Source organism: Talpa occidentalis, unplaced genomic scaffold, assembly GCF_014898055.3.
Source record: "Talpa occidentalis isolate TD23 unplaced genomic scaffold, MPIMG_talOcc4v2.1 talOcc4.5, whole genome shotgun sequence".
NCBI lineage: Eukaryota > Metazoa > Chordata > Mammalia > Eulipotyphla > Talpidae > Talpa > Talpa occidentalis.
This window is the reverse complement of record NW_023604861.1, coordinates 106,361,836-106,378,138: the sequence shown is the minus strand read 5'-3', so window position 1 is coordinate 106,378,138 and position 16,303 is coordinate 106,361,836. Positions and strand designations below refer to the sequence as shown.

The 16,303-nt window shown below is 34.1% G+C and overlaps 1 protein-coding gene across 2 annotated transcripts in view; it reads right to left on the bottom strand.

Moving 5' to 3' along the window:
• The window catches only part of ASB3 (ankyrin repeat and SOCS box containing 3), a 93,726-nt gene that overhangs the window by 5,127 nt on the left and 72,296 nt on the right, over positions 1-16,303 (bottom strand). For both annotated transcript variants that reach the window (XM_037528073.2, XM_037528074.1), the window contains exons 4-9: positions 11,472-11,584; positions 10,745-10,880; positions 8,065-8,242; positions 5,201-5,398; positions 3,590-3,847; positions 583-716 (exon numbers count right to left, since the gene is read on the bottom strand). In XM_037528073.2, the coding sequence (XP_037383970.1) occupies positions 583-716; positions 3,590-3,847; positions 5,201-5,398; positions 8,065-8,242; positions 10,745-10,880; positions 11,472-11,584 (1,017 nt within the window). The remainder of the gene's footprint in view (positions 1-582; positions 717-3,589; positions 3,848-5,200; positions 5,399-8,064; positions 8,243-10,744; positions 10,881-11,471; positions 11,585-16,303) is intronic.

Here is a 16,303-nt window from a genome sequence, read left to right as displayed (position 1 = left end):
AAACTAGGTTTAAAGCTTTTTAATAAGGGTAAGAGGGATTTACTATAAGTCATTTAAAATAGTAATCAAGTCACAGAGTTTTCTTCCATAGCTCCCGCCATTGTTATATCATACCAACATACTGACATATAATCAGTAAGGACAGGTATAAAGGATGATAACACTTCCTTTTTTACAGCTGATAAAATATTAAAGGAAGAACACAAATCCATATACATTCCAAACAGACAATAAAGTTTAGCATTTTTTCTGACTATGAACTAAATATTCACTAACAAGATTTTTAGGACTCACTATTGTTCACATAATCCTTATTTAAAATAAAAGGATATTACATTAAAATATTAGTAACAGCTCCTTTTCTATTTATATTCCTTAGGCTAAACTTCCAAAATCAGATGATTTTTGTTGAAGGAAATGACTATAACTACCCACAGTCCTAATCTTCCCCCACATAAAGAAAATGAAAATGGTGCCCAATTTAATAGACATTCTCTGAAGACACCACCTAAAATTACAATACAGCAAAAGAAGGAAGAGAAAAATAGTAGTGAAGTGAGTTTAAAAGTGGTATTTTCTTACCAATATGTTGCTGTAGCGCCCAAGAGGAGTTTGAGGCACGAATAGAGAGCATCTTTTCAACATTTGGAGGAAGTCTCCTCCAATTAGTAAACTCCAATGTGAAGATAAGGGTGTCATCACTGACTGAGTCAATCCTAAATTAGTGAGATGTTAATACACCATTAGACACAAAATATACCAAGTGTTCATCTTGAAAACAAATACCACATATCTATTCTTACAATATCTTAATGTAAAAGATAGAAATCTAGAGTACAGAAAATACTCAGGTAACTAGAGTTAAGTTCAGTGTATATTACTCAATGATTCCTACAAGAAATTGAATTAACTGTGTTTAGTTGTCTAATAGATAATAAGAGGAATCTCTACTCTTGTAGACAGAAGGAAGACTCCTTGCAGTTTCCCAGCAGCAGTGGTAAGGAAAGACAGACAGCACCAATGTCAGCAGTGGATTTGCCACTATCTCCTCCTAACTGGACCGTCTTGCCAAATCTAGACTGGTTATCTTTACAGACACATTTCTAATAGTCCTGAAAGGATAAAACCCAAACACCAAAAGACATCACTAAATTGAGTATACAGGGGAGATCGTTTGTTTCCACCTAACTCCCAGGGACATACAGCTGTTCTTCTCTAAGAATCTACCCCATTATACATTCAGCTTTAAAGGATGTACTGGAGTAAGTTGTGTCTTTAAGGATGAAAAGAAGGTGTCCAAATCAAACAGTTCTCCCTCTAATTTTTCAATATTATGTCAGATTTCCCAGCACCCAAAAGAGGCTTCTCCAATTTTATAATAACTTGAATCCTAAATGAGAGAGCATTAGTCTAAGAAAAGTTCTAATTTCTAGTACTACCTCTACTACCTACAAACAGGATGCCTAAACTCTTTAAGCCCTGATGCTGGTCACTAAAATGAGAATAACACTTAACCTGTCTATTTCAGTGAAATATTTGTGGAAATAATGAGATTATAAGTATACTTTTAAAACTATGAAATGATATATAATTATTTGAAATTACCAGAACTATTTATCCAGTAGATCTCATACCACTGTACACATGAAATGCAGTCAAAGTTCAGAGAGAATTCTATGCTCTAACAAGATTACCCATCCTGTATTTAGATATTCCCTCCTACCATAACACTATTTGAAGAAAAATAAATAAAATGATTAGGGTCTCTGATAATTACTTCAAAAACAGAAATTCATTTCAAGATGGCTTTTCTGGCAACATTACTAAACAAGGACTGAAAAAGAAATAAACAGAAGGAAAGGAAAGAAACTAAATACTTTGTATTTGTCATCTCAAAGACAATTTATTTCTCATAATTCAAAATATCCTTGAAATGACTGATTAAAAAGCATAAAAATTATTTCCCAAATTCTTACTTCTGGAATATGCAAACATGTATGAAGAAGAACTTCAAGTGTAATACAAACAGCTTTGGAAAAGATTTTCCTTCTAGGGCAGCTCTTGGTGAAATCATAACATAAGGAAGTAAGAGTAAGTGAAATGATAAAAAAAGATTCGAAGGCAAACAATCTCCTTGACTTTCTAGGAGCCCCACATGAAAGGTTATTTGGATCTGGTTCCTTATTTCTTTCTTTATGGTTCATTTTTCGCCTTTAAGTCTTACTATAACCAAACACAAAGTCATTTTTATGCAGTTATCTAAACATACACACAAAAGCCAAATCGGTTTACACAATTCTAGTTAATATAATGGTGATTTTATTTTACCAATGCAGATAATGCCACCAAAAATGTATTGTTACTGTACTACATTGGCCATTACATTGTACAAAGCAGTTGCACAATCATAAACAAGTGACAGTTAATCAACTAAATGTAGAGATGACATTTACTTTCTATTATTTGCTGATTACATTGGGGGTGAGTTTAGTCTTGCATTTAAAGTTGGAAAAATATTTCAACTTTGTAGATTAAATTGTGACAGGGCAATTATTCAGCCAGATACATTTTTAAAACTGTTTAAGACAAGCAATACCTACGAAAGACATTTATAATTTACAGGACAAAGATTAAGCAACAGACTTACATGTGATATAAATAAGATACAAGCAAAATCCACTTTAACAACATATTGGAATTTTTATGGGAGATTTTTCTTATAACAGCTCTCTGAATGTAAATTTGATCAAAGAAAGCAAAACATTTATCATATTCAGCATAAACACTGGTTTTATACATTCAATAAAAGATTGGTGAACAAAAATTTGACCGTGTTAAGCATTTTCATTGCTAAAGTGAAATTTTCCATTGTATTTTTTCTAATGAATATAAAGTGACTAAAGTTACTCCTTCAGAGAAAAATACATATATTGGCAGTCTCAATTCAGATACTAAAAGTTTACAGTTTACTTAAAAAATAATTTATAACTTACAGGTTCTTCTTTCTATCCTAACACATCCAGTAAATATAGCACATACCCAATGGCTCATTACCACAAAAATTCTCAAATGGACTATTCACATGGTGGGGAGGGCGGAAGCTGTATTAGAATTGGGAATGGAAGAGTATATTTTACAGTTTTCTAGCAGAATAAAGCTAAAAATTCCCTCTACTTCCATCAGAACACGAAATGTGCTGAAAAGGAAAAGAAGTGGCAATGTTTAAGTTTTTTTTTTTCCTGCAGAGGTTCTTCCTAATTTAAGAGTAGGAAGGGGCAAGAAAAGTTGGTACAGATCACCAAGGTTAGGCAACTGCCAAATCCCTGTGGATACACACAGCTAAGGCAACATAGTTCAGTAGCTAAAAACACAAACACTGCAGTCTTTACTCCCTTCTAGTCACTTCTTGTTTTTTCCCAGGACTGTATCTTTACATTTAATCTCACTGTTACCAGTCTCCCAACTCTACCCCAACCCAGTCATCAGAGTCAGAAGACAAACACCTTTGCAGGAAATCCAAGAAACTGGGGAAAGTTAAATAGAAAGTTCACTAATAAGGGATAAGGTCCACAATGGTAGGACTTCTTACCAAGAATTGCAGAGTATATTCACTGGGTCAAATCCAGCAAGCAAAAGAGATGGTAACCATTCTTTATATTTTGTCTGTGCTTTAATTGCGTGATTTATAAACTCAGACATATGGTTCCATGATGCCAGCGGGCAACCTTTCTTCAAAAAGTAGTGAAATACTGTAAACTTCTCATATTTCAGGCAGTATGCCAAATGAAGTTCATTTAGTTGGGCGCCGTATTTCAAAAGAATATTCACAATTCCAAAAAATTCACAGCTCCACCACAAAAAATAAAGAAGAGAAGTTAGACTCTTACATAAAACATAATTCTTACAAATAGTTACTAGTATTTACAGCTGCAGAAAAGGAATGGCAAATGGAATAACAGATGATTTTACATGTCTAATAGATTGAAATTGGGGGGAGGGGTGGAGAATTGGGGAGAGCAATACTTTTTAACATATACACTCCTACAGTTTATCATTTTTCCCTTAGAACAGGGAGCAGTCTCAGATTTTTAAAACATTCAACTTAAATAATTTTTAAAATTATCATCATTGATACATTGAAAATTACTATAAGTATGATAGATTTATGCAATTAAATACCTCTACTCAAAATACTTGATAAAAAAGTTAATAAACAATGTGAGCAATCTCCATGATACCACTTTCTTTAGCAATAGCCATAGCCAATTTCCCTTTTTTCAATTTCTAATGGAAAGAAACAATCTCGTATAAATTTTTTTCTTTTTAAAAGAGAAGAAAAGATAGACAACTGGGACTACATCAAACTAAAAAGCTCTATATAGCAAAAGATACATTAACCAAAACAAAGAGACACCCTACTGATTGGGAGAAAATATTTGCATACATACAACTGATAAGGAACTGATTTCAAAGTGCTGATTTAACTCAGGCTGCTGTGGTGACATTAACCCCTAGGCTACCACCAGAGAGGCCCCCATAGTATCTTACTTGATAAAGCAATTTTTAATTTCCTACCCCCCATTTTTATTGAGGTATAACTGACAAATAAAACAGTAAGTATTTAAAGTGTCCAATCTGATGATTTGCTATACATACATTTAGTTAATTAGCACTTCCATCACCTCACATACTTAACTTTTTTTCTTTCTTGGTGAGAGCACATAAGCACTACTATCTTAGCAAATTTCAGTTATGCAATACAGTGTACTAACTACAGTCATCATGCTGTGTATTAGATCCTCACATCTTACTCATACAACTGAAAACTTGTCTTGATTCTTAACTGTTTCGAAGACCAAGGATATCAGAAGAATCCTTCATTTACTTTAATACATTGAAAGTATACCCTAGAATAGATACACTCTAGAAATATAATCCAGACTCAAAGAGGGAAGGAAATAAATCTGAAAAGATCACGACAATTTTATTATACTTTGTACAAGGTTATCAAGAAGGAATTTTGTTTGTCTGTTTTTTTTTGTATTTAAATTAGCAATCTAGCACTCATTATTAAATTTCATCACAAAAGAAAGGCATTTGCTATATAGAGATGTATTTCACTTCGACAAACAAAACTATTTTCACTTAAAAATATATCTCTATATAGCAGAAAAGAAAAAAATAGAACAAATATACATACTCCTTTTGGAAAGCCATACACATGGGAGAACTGAATCCAAAGACGAGGCACATCTGTGCATCTGGGCTGTAGCCACACTGGAGTAACATTTCTAGGCATTCTTCGTGCCCTCCAAACACTGCCGAGTACACAGGGCTCACTTTGTCTGGCCCAGTGTCACAGACCCGGTTAGTAAGTGGTATTAACAAATCCAAGATTCTGCAAATATACAAGTTATGGGGCATTTCATTTTTTTATAGGCATATTAGTATAGACACATTCTTATTTTTTTTAAAGATTTATTTATTTATGCATACAAGAACCGGGGAACAGGCCAGATATACGGGAGGCTGAGAGAATTCACCAGAGACAAAGTAGGGAACAGAACAGGCAGACTAACTGAAATACACTACTGAGGGGAGCAGCAGGCGAGACAGGAGAGGTCTGCAGCACCATGTGGGTATCTCGCCAGCCAGCCGGGATTGAACCTGCGCTGTAGAGGCTGCAGACAGCTTCACAGTGCTGCGCTCAACTGCCCATGCCACCAGGGGAGGCCCTAGACAACATTTTTATAACATATATATATACTTTTTTATTTATTTATGCATACAAGAAGTGGGATGTAGGCCAGAGGTGCAGGGGGTGAGAGGATTCACTGGAGTCAGAGTGGGAAGCAGAACAGGCAGATCAACTAAAATACACTGCTGAAGGGAGCAGCAGGTGAGATAGGAGAGATCTGCTGTGCCATGTGAGTCAGCTCCCTGGCCAGGGATGGAACTCATGCCTCAGTGGCTGGCTGGCACTGACACTTAAACCCTTGCACCACCAGGGAAGCCCTGTAACATATTTTAAGAGTCATCCACTCATTAATTTAAAGAAATTTTTCTGCATCCTTGTCCCCTTATTTTTAGCAAAAAAGCATTTTGCTAAAATAAAGGATATAGTTAATGTCTCTTGAATTTTAATGAATGTTTTTAATTTTTTAAAAGGGTTGGAAAAATTATACTCAACACACAAATATGCTTACAACAAAGATTGTTAAGGAAATGGTAGTAAAATACCATGCCACCTAGTGGCATAATGACCAAATTGCACAATGTTTTCTATTAGCAAATATACTAAAATAATGACCATCTCACTAAATTTAAGTAAAATATTTCACTTTTACGAAAAGATGAACATCTGGGACCACATCAAACTAAAAAGCTCTGTACAGCAAAATAGACAGTTAACCAAAACAAAGAGACATCCTACTGACTGGAGAAAATTTTTACACATAATACTATTGATAAGGAACTAACCACAAAGATCTACCAAAGAGCTGATGAGACTCAACAAGAACAAAGTAAACAATCCAGTCAAAAAATGGGCAGAAGAGCTAAAAAGAAACTTCTTCAAGGAAGAAATGTAAATGGCCAACATGTATATGAAAAGATGTTCAACATCACTTGTAATGAGGGAAATGCAAATCAAAACCACAATGAATGGCACATATTTAAAAAACTAGCAACAACAAATGTTGGCAAGGTATGTGGAGAAAAGGGAACTCTCCTACACTGCTGGTGGGAGTGCAAACTGGTCCAACCACTATGGAAAGCTGTGTAGAAATTCATCAAACTACTAAAAATGGAGCTTCCATATGACCCAGCAATTCCACCCCTAGGTATCTACCCAAAGGATACAAAAACATTAATTCAAAATGATACCTGCAATCCCTATGTTTATTGCAGCACTATTTACAACAGGTAAGATATGGAAACAACCCAAATACCCAAAAATGTATGACTGGATCAGGAAGATGTTATATATACACAAAATGGAATATTACTCAGCAATTAAAATAGATAAACTCATGCCATCTGCAGCAATATGGATGGAACTGGAAGGGATCATGCTCAGTGAAATAAGCCAGAAAGAAAAAGAAAATATCAGATGGCTTCAATAATAGGAAGAATGTAGAGGAAACAAGGGATCAGGGGGAAAAAATATGGTAAATGAAAAACCAAAATGAACAGACAACTATAAATCAGAGACATTCTTCAGGGGAGTGGGAGGAAGAGGGAGTGAAGAGCATAGGGACTATGGTGATGATGCATGGGTGAATTGGTGGTGGGAATTCTACGAGGACTACACCTGAGAGAAGAAAGCATACATTGTACAAAAAGGAATGATGTAAAATTATTCAGTGTCAATTCATGTTAAGATAGACTGCAATATTTCATAGCCAGGTATAAAGATTCCTGGAACGACCAATGTTAAGTTTAATTTTTCTTTCAGTCAGTGACTGTTTCTGTCTGTCTCTCTCTCTGTCTCTCTCTCCAGAAAATACTAAAAATTTCCTGCAAAGTTTTGGCTAAGGAAGAAGAGTAACAGAAATAAGTAGAAGTACCAGGGTTGGACTTAAGATTGGATAAAGTTCAGTCAAATGATACAATATGAAGAGGATGACCCAGTCCACATGAAAGAAAGACTCAATTCCAACAGGAATAACAAACTCAAAAGCTTTCTGGGGTTAGGAAAGCAACATTAGCTGAATAAACTCATCAGATTACAACCTAAAGATGCCTAGGATAAAACTGGAGAGGAATGTATAGCCATAATCTGTTAAATCACAAGAAGACAACACTCTGAGAAAGTCCACAGGTTATTCTCTCTCTAATCACAATGTCTCACACTAGGAAGGTGCAAGACTAAGAAGAGTTAGGGATGGCATGGGCTCCAAGAGAGGGGGAGATAGGAGAGGCAGATCTACTCACCTAGCAGAATGGTAACAAAGGAAATGCCAAGGATTTTGCCTGGAGGTGAAAGGTCTGGCCCAGAAGATTTATTCCTTATTATGCCTTTTAATCATGAGACCATTTTAACTTTCTGTTTTTAACACTTACTTTGTGTGGCCCATTTGTGCAGCTGCATGAATAGGTAACTGCCAGTAGTCCTCATTACAGTAAAGATTAGGATCTGCCCCACTAGACAGCAAAAGCTCCACACATTCCGTGTGGCCCTCTTGAGCAGCAATGAACAAGGGGGTAGCTTTGTCCAAGGCTTGACAATTGACATTTGCACCTAATACAAATAAAATAAAACATTTAACAAACAATCTTCATTTATGCAAATATATATATAACATAAATTTCAAAGTAGATGCCATAAAAGAGTTTCATAGACCAGTATTTCCTCCTCAGTGGCTATAGTTGTGTAAACAATGATTTTCCTAACTATTGAGTACTGTTTAAATTATTTTTATTTTCATGCTAGTAAGAAAACAAGTGATGAATATTTCATAATTCATTTTTAAGCTAAAACAAAAATCTTATTCAATGAAGGATTCATTTCATTCCAATTCCTCCTCAGCAAGCACTATGTGGGTCCAACAAGTAATTTTCTAAAAACAAAAAATGCAAATGATCAAATATGAATAACCTTTCTTATCTGAAAATGTTTAGAAAAATACTATGAGGCTTTACTGATGTCACTAAATGATTCACAATAAGAGTTATGAAAACAACTTCAGGTAGATGTGACATACACAGGGGCTATGTCTTCAAACTAGTATTGAGGAAACTCTTTCTTACATCCCTTTTCATCATGACCACTGCATGATAGAGCTTAGAATAAAAAGGGAAACATCTATTTAAATGGTTTTCTGGGCTGGTTTTTTAAAAGCAAAAATCTAAACACATTTAGGCAGCAGTATATAAAGACTTGAAAAAATTGAAAATAACCTCAAATTTTGTGAAGGTACTAAAAATAGCAGACTTACATAAACTCTTCTCATTGACAAATAATGTGTTAAATATGCTAAGTATAGTGTTATTTACATGACTGTGAGAATTGTTAACTATTTGAAACATCTCAGTGGGAAAGCCATCATTCTGAGATGGAAAAAGACTCTTATTTAAAAGGATTGCCATAAATGCATATTATATAAAACAAAGATCCAAGATGTGTCAACACTATGTAGACACAAATGGTTAAAGTTTATGGAATTTTCAGAAATTTTAACTTGATATCCAACATATGTAGACAAGCAGCATCTTCTTGATTTACACAAGATAGATGCTTCACCTAGTGTTGATCTCAGAAAAGAGACTAAGAAAGAAATCTACTTGACTTTCTTCTTTAAGCAATGTTAAATTTTGACAATTTCAAAGTATCAAAAAGAATAAGAAACCAATCTCTATAAGATTTCATGTAGAGATGTCAGGAAAATGAAAGAGAACTCACTGAAAGAAAAGTCATTTTAGGAGTAAAAAACATATATTATAAACATAACTACACACCTTTTCAATTTTCTCTTCATAACTATTCATAGAGGAGAAAGGGAAAAAAGAACTAAACAAAACAAAACAGGTAGTTAGTGGTCCAGAAGACCAGTTGGGCCATAAGGTGAACCTATTTTATTCTGAATACTAATTATATATTCTAAATATTAACTTATAGGACTGGAAGCCATAAAAAGACTCAGGATCAATTGTTACTTCACTTAAATATTAAAAAAGAAAAAATCAGGACTGTCCTCAGCAATGTAGAAGAAGACAAGAAGTCAGAAGACCTGAGTTCAAGACTTCAGTTTGTCTTGAAAAGGCACAGAAACACTCAGGGTCTGGAATTCTTGATCAAAAACATACATATTTAAATAAATGAGTTTAGAGATTACTCTCAACTGTAAGATTAATAAACTCAATGTAAGAATACCTTAATTTGGCAATGAATGTTCTGCTTCTTACTTCAACTTGAGTATTTAGTGGCTTGTATGAAAAAGAAGAAATAAAATATATGCCTTGCTAAGTAAACAAACTTTGTTTTATATACTTGCAGTTAATTTAAAAGTCTAACGCAGAAGATAACTAAAAAGCCTAGTGTTGAAGGGAAAAATTTGCCCGTTGGAAAGCACAGTGGTATTTCCTTTCTGCTCTTGACTATTCATGTCTCATCAGCTAAGTAGCATGAGCACATACACAGTGCTTAGAGGAATTTAAAAGTCATTATATAATAAACATTTCTGGTCACAGAAATGATAGAGCAAGAATACCATGTTAATATTATCTTCTCTGGCAATGCTGAATGTGCACTGGTTGTCATGGAGAAATGTTCATCAGGTTTATGTTACTATTAACATAATAAAGTATAACATACTTTGAAATAAACCCATTTAAATAATCACCCAATTGATTAGAACAGATAATTCAAAGACTTAATATATAAAATAATTACCTAACAAATTAATTAAACCTAAACTAGCCTTCTACCCTAGAGAGTTGGATCTTCTCAGAACCCTGTTAGAAAGAACAGCCCCATCACTCAACTTGTCAATAAACCTGGTTTAGTGATGGATCATTATTTTCCTCCTCAGATAAATTAGTAGCTGGGCATTCTATTATGTTGGCAATAGACACTTACTAAGCAAGCTTATAAATCAACTTATTATATGTATTCTTATTTACCACTAACATAGAATCATAAATTTCACAACCTGATTTATATCTGGTCAGGAATTATTCTCCTTACGAAGTCACAAAGATAAAACTCATCTTAACAGTGAAAAGACTAGTGGATTAATCTTACCTGAAGAAATAAGTATGCTCAAGCTTTCTAGTTTGCCATATTCAGCAGCCACAAATAAAGGTGTGATTCCAAAGTCATCCTGGCATTCCTTGTTGGCTCCTTTTTTAAGAAGCAATTTTATGATCTCAGCATTTTCCTAAAGCATAAATTCATAATTTAAATAAGAGAAAACAAAGAAAATAGAAGGTATCTCTTTTCTTGTTTTGGGCTTGTTTTTTTAATCCCTACTAAAGGAAAATTTTCTTTGTAAGTATATTTTAGGATGGGAAGAAAATGTTAAATAATCAAATTATTCTATACCTTTATTTAGCCCATTAAACATACAGATGAAACACTGATTTATAATTTATAGGAATTATAATTCTTTTAAAAATCCTGCAAAATTAGCTTGTTAGTCTAAGGAGTGATCACAGTTTTTAAAGATACTTCTTTAAATAAAATAAGCCATTGTTCATTATCAATTTATATCCCAAATATTCTGATGGCATCTTAACTATGCTATCAACATTTGAAAAATTTAGATAATCCCTGCAGTCCAAAGCTGCTAGAACTACTAGAGCAGTTGGCTTATTCAGAATGATCATTAGCATTTAGACTGGCTTTTCTGTACTGCACTAAACATCATAAATCACATGCAAGTAGGAAGCAAAAACTGTATAGAACTGTCATTTTAAAAGGGCAAAACACACAATTTACATGGAAATGAAATAATAAATTCAGAGGTTACCTGAAAAGCAGCCTGGTGCAAGGCATTCCATCCACACATAGAATGGGATCCATTAACATTTGCTCCACGTCGAAGTAACAGTCTTAATACATCTATCTGTCCATTTTCAACAGCTGCAATACAGCAGTCAAAAAAATGACTGTCAGTAAAAAGGCATGTTTGTGTGACTGGACACTTTGGTGATATTTTCATCACTTATTCGCCTCAGAATCCACAATGTTCTGATCATGCTTATCAACAATTCAAACCATATTCCTTATGCAATTCCAAAACAGTTAATACAATTGTCTTAGCCCAAGACAATTAACATACACATCGTTTCTGAGTACAAAACAAAATTATTTTCAATTCTATTTTAAAAGATACAGAGGAAATGGAAGCAAGAGACAAACACTTTTTTTGATAATGGAAACAGTACCTTTCTATTTTGTTTAAAATGTAATTGGGGTGGGGTAAAAGTTTAGAAGAAACAGCATCAAACTGGACAGGCTCTGAAGTATTGTAAGATTTGCTACCATTACTATTTCATCACAAATAAGTCACTGGCAAACAAATTGAAAGAGCAATAATGTAACTGCTATACCTTAATTGGTTTTTTTTTACCATCATAAATAACAATTATTAAAATGTTCTGGTATCAACCAATGAAAGTATAGTAAAATCTTGCTTATTTGAAATAAAACAGGATTCCAGATAAACTGGAGTGTTGTTTAAAAAAATACTTATTAACTATAGTATGAGAATTAATTCCCAAGTTGTTGCTAAAATAGATCCCTTGAAACAATATTTTGCATGACTACAGAAAGTAAAGAATCATGTATGCTTTTACTAATTCTCCCAATCAATTACTTTCTTTTACATATCCAACAGCATAAGATAGATGTCATTTAATATAATATATATGTATGTTTATAAACCCTACCTAGTGAGGATGAACATAATTATAGTAATATTAAATTCATGTAACAGGGCTTCCCTGGTGGCGCAAGGGGTTAAGCACCATCACATTTAATATAATATATATGTATGTTTATAAACCCTACCTAGTGAGGATGAACATAATTATAGTAATATTAAATTCATGTAACAGGGCTTCCCTGGTGGCGCAAGGGGTTAAGCACCACACTATGAAGCGGTCCACAGCCTCTGCAGCATGAGTTCTATCCCCGGCCAGCCAGGGAGCAACCCACATGGCGCAGCAGACCTCTCCGGACTCTCCCGCTGCTCTCCTCAGCAGTGTACTTCAGTCAATCTGCCTGTTCTGTTTCCCACTCTGTCTCTGGTGAATCCTCTCACTCCCTCTCCCCCAACATCTCTGGCCTGTACTCCAGTTCTTGTATGCATAAATAAAAATAAATCTTTTTAAAAAAAGAAAAGAAAGAAAAACCTTTAAAAAAATAAATAAAATTGATGTAACAAAAAAGTGGGGCTAAACTTTGCAGAATGTCACCTATTACAAAGCTTTGCTATGAAGCTCACAGTAATTATGAAGAAGTAATAAACACAGTTAATGAAAAAACCAGAATGTGAAAAGAGAATTATACAGTACTAAAAAAAATAAGTAAACACACATATACATCACTAGTAAATAAGGTACATTGTGAATATTGCAGGTGTAAGGGTATTTTAATGACTTCTTAATATTGTAAGATTGGGGAAATGTGACTATAAGAAGAGAGAGGCGAGATGTGGATAAGGTCTAACTTAATGTGCTTGGTAAGGAGGTTTGAAAAAAAAACAAGATTTTTTAACTTCATTTCAAACATACAGTTATTCTCTACCTTCTACTATACTAGGGGCAGGAAGTGAGAATCAACAACTTTCAGTCAAAAATTAAAAAATAGATATTTGGACGATGTCTGAAAAATGGTAATAGAAATTAAACTATGGGGAAGATAAAATCCTGAAAGTATAAACAAGAAATAATAAAATGCACTTATTATTACTGAATGAGAGTAATATGCCACTGATATAATATTAATTTTGTATAATGAAGTCATACCAAAGCTTATTTCCCACTATAAGGATTGCCAGAACTAAGAATTCTCTTCTCATGGAAGGTGTCAGAAATGTAACCACCCTGGTTGCAATAACACCACTGTAGTAGAAGTTTAACATATCTCAGTTCTAAATTAACATTCAAGGGCATTTGGCCAGGGAAAGAACAACAGTTTTTTCAAGCTAAGCTATTTTTCTATAATCAATCTAAAGTTAATCTAATTTTGGGTGGAAGTCATGATACAAAAGGAAGAAAATCTATTTCATATCCAATTCATATATCATTATCAGTGATTGTTGGCAAAAATCATTCTATAACCAGACCCTGAGTTGAAGATTATCAGGTTGTCAGCAGTGATATATGAAACAGAGTAAAAGATAAGTTTGTTTTTCATGAGTTAGGTTGACCTTATAATAATGAAAGTTGAAAATTTTGTTTTGATTATTAAATACACTACAGAAGTCAGAGAGGAAAATTGGTTTCACTTGTAATATCACAAACATATTAAAATATCTGATTTCTACATCTCAAGTGAAAACATTTTCTAATGGCAAAAATAGTGAAACCAAACATGAGCAGATAAATAGCATTTTTATAGCTCTTACTAGTTATTTCAAAATAACTTGGGATGGCAGTATAAATGGTATTAAACTGGCCATTCTCCCATAAACTATCTTAAGAGTAGATAAAATATATAAGGCAACTTTTTCTGGCACTAAGAAGAGGCAGATGACTGTGACTGTTGAAGAAAGGGAAACAAGGAGGTGTGTACCATGATTGCTCCAAGAGAGAGTTCCTGACTGTGGTATAGAGATCTGAATTTCAAGCAGACCTAGGGTAAAGTTGAAGAAAGAATACTCCAAGTATAGTAAACAGTTCAAGCAGTATACAGCATTCCACTGGAGCCTAATTAGGAGGGAGAAATTACAGAGTTTAAGCAGCTAAAATCTGTGGGGCAAGGCCCCAGAGAAAAGAGAGCTATGGAGAGGGGAGGCCTGTGCAGAAGTTGCCTAAGAATCCTTGGTTGAAGTGTGGGTTACACATGTACAAGCCAAGAGGAATCTTACCAGAGAACTGTGAAAGGGTAAGAATGGACTGGAAATTACCAGAGGTCGAACAGTGCTGAGGAGCAATGAAACTTCTAGAAGTTTTGGCCCCAGACAGAGTGGTGAAACCAAATGATGCCTCTGTAACACTCTGGACAGATCCCTGAAACACCCAAAAAAGCAGAGCCCGAGGAGTTAAGGACTTTATCTGAGAGTGAGGCATATTCTAGGGTTGCTCTAACTAAGCCAAAAATAAGCCTGACAAAATCAGGGAAAAGGCAGAAGAATTGAGTCTCCTAAGTTGGAGGGTTTGGGAAATACCTTACACTCTCCACAGAGCTAGTCTGAAAAAGCATAAAACTAGACCTAAACAAATTCAAGGTGATTTACCTATTAGGGAAAAAAAAAATTTACATCAACATTTCTGAGAGGAAGATAATAGAATTCAAGTCTCTATAACATATTATCACAATATTCAACATACAAGCCAGAAAGCAGTCAACAGAAACAGACCCAGAGGTGGCCCAGAAGTTGGATTTAACAAATTAACTAAAGCACCTATTATAAATATGCCTTTAAAATTTAGGGGAAAGATATTCAGTGTTTGTGATGTACACACACACACAGTATACACAAAGACACACATAAAGAACCTCAGCAGAGAAAAAGAAAACTTAAAAAAAAAAAGGGAAATTCTACAAGTAAAGAAATGCATAAACTTAAAAGATAAGACATAGTAAAAATGTTAAAAGTCAGCAAATTTGAAGATATCAATATAAATCATCCAACCTAAATAACTGAGTGAAAAAAGACTGAAGGAAAACCAGCTGTGCATCAGGGACTAGTGGGACAACATTAAATAGACCATCATAAATGTAACTGGAGTCCCAAACGGAGAAAAGAGTAATGAGGTAGAAAATGTATATTTCAAGGGATAATGGCTGAAATTATCCAAAATTTTATTTGAAAACAAAATAAAAGCCACAATGTCCCACAGATCCCAGAAAATCAGCAAACCACAGTGCATTTAATAGTTACTATACTCTTCATGACCTCACATGAATGCAAATTAAGGATGACCAAGGAAACATACCTGACAGCTCTGCAGAAGAACTTCAACAATTAGAAAAGGGGCTGTAAACAAGTCACTGAAATCAATTTAATGGTTATAATAGCTTAAATTTTTTCAAGAATCTTATTTGCACTTAAAATCTCCCATCTGACCATGTCCGACAAGATTTTGCAATAAAAAATTAATGCAACCATTCAACAGTGCCAGAAATTGTATTTAAGCACAAGTTATAACTTACTAGACCTAAAGTATTTGCCTTCATGGAGCTTCCATTCTAGTAGGAGAGACAGATATTAAACAAGCACAAAAGATAAATAAAGTAAGTTCTGATAAGAACACTGTAAAAGAAATTGACTGGGTTAACAGACAATGACAATGACCCCGACAATGACAATGCTACTTTAAAACAGGGGGCAGAGGTCACCTCTCTGAAACAGACACTACGCTGGTGACTCAGAGATTTTTAACAAGAGTACTTTACATTTTATTTATATATCATATTTCTCTAGTAATGACCTTAGTTGATATTTACTTGGAAGTCTTAATTTAAGACTTTTGCTCTTAGAGAGTGAGCTATTTCAAAACCAAATACTGCTCCTTAATGTTTAAAAATCTTTCCTTTATTAACCTTTATCTTCTCATATTTTCCCCCCAAATAGTTTATATCTTGCTTATTTCTCAAAATAGTAGCCATAAAAAGTCCTATACAGAGTTT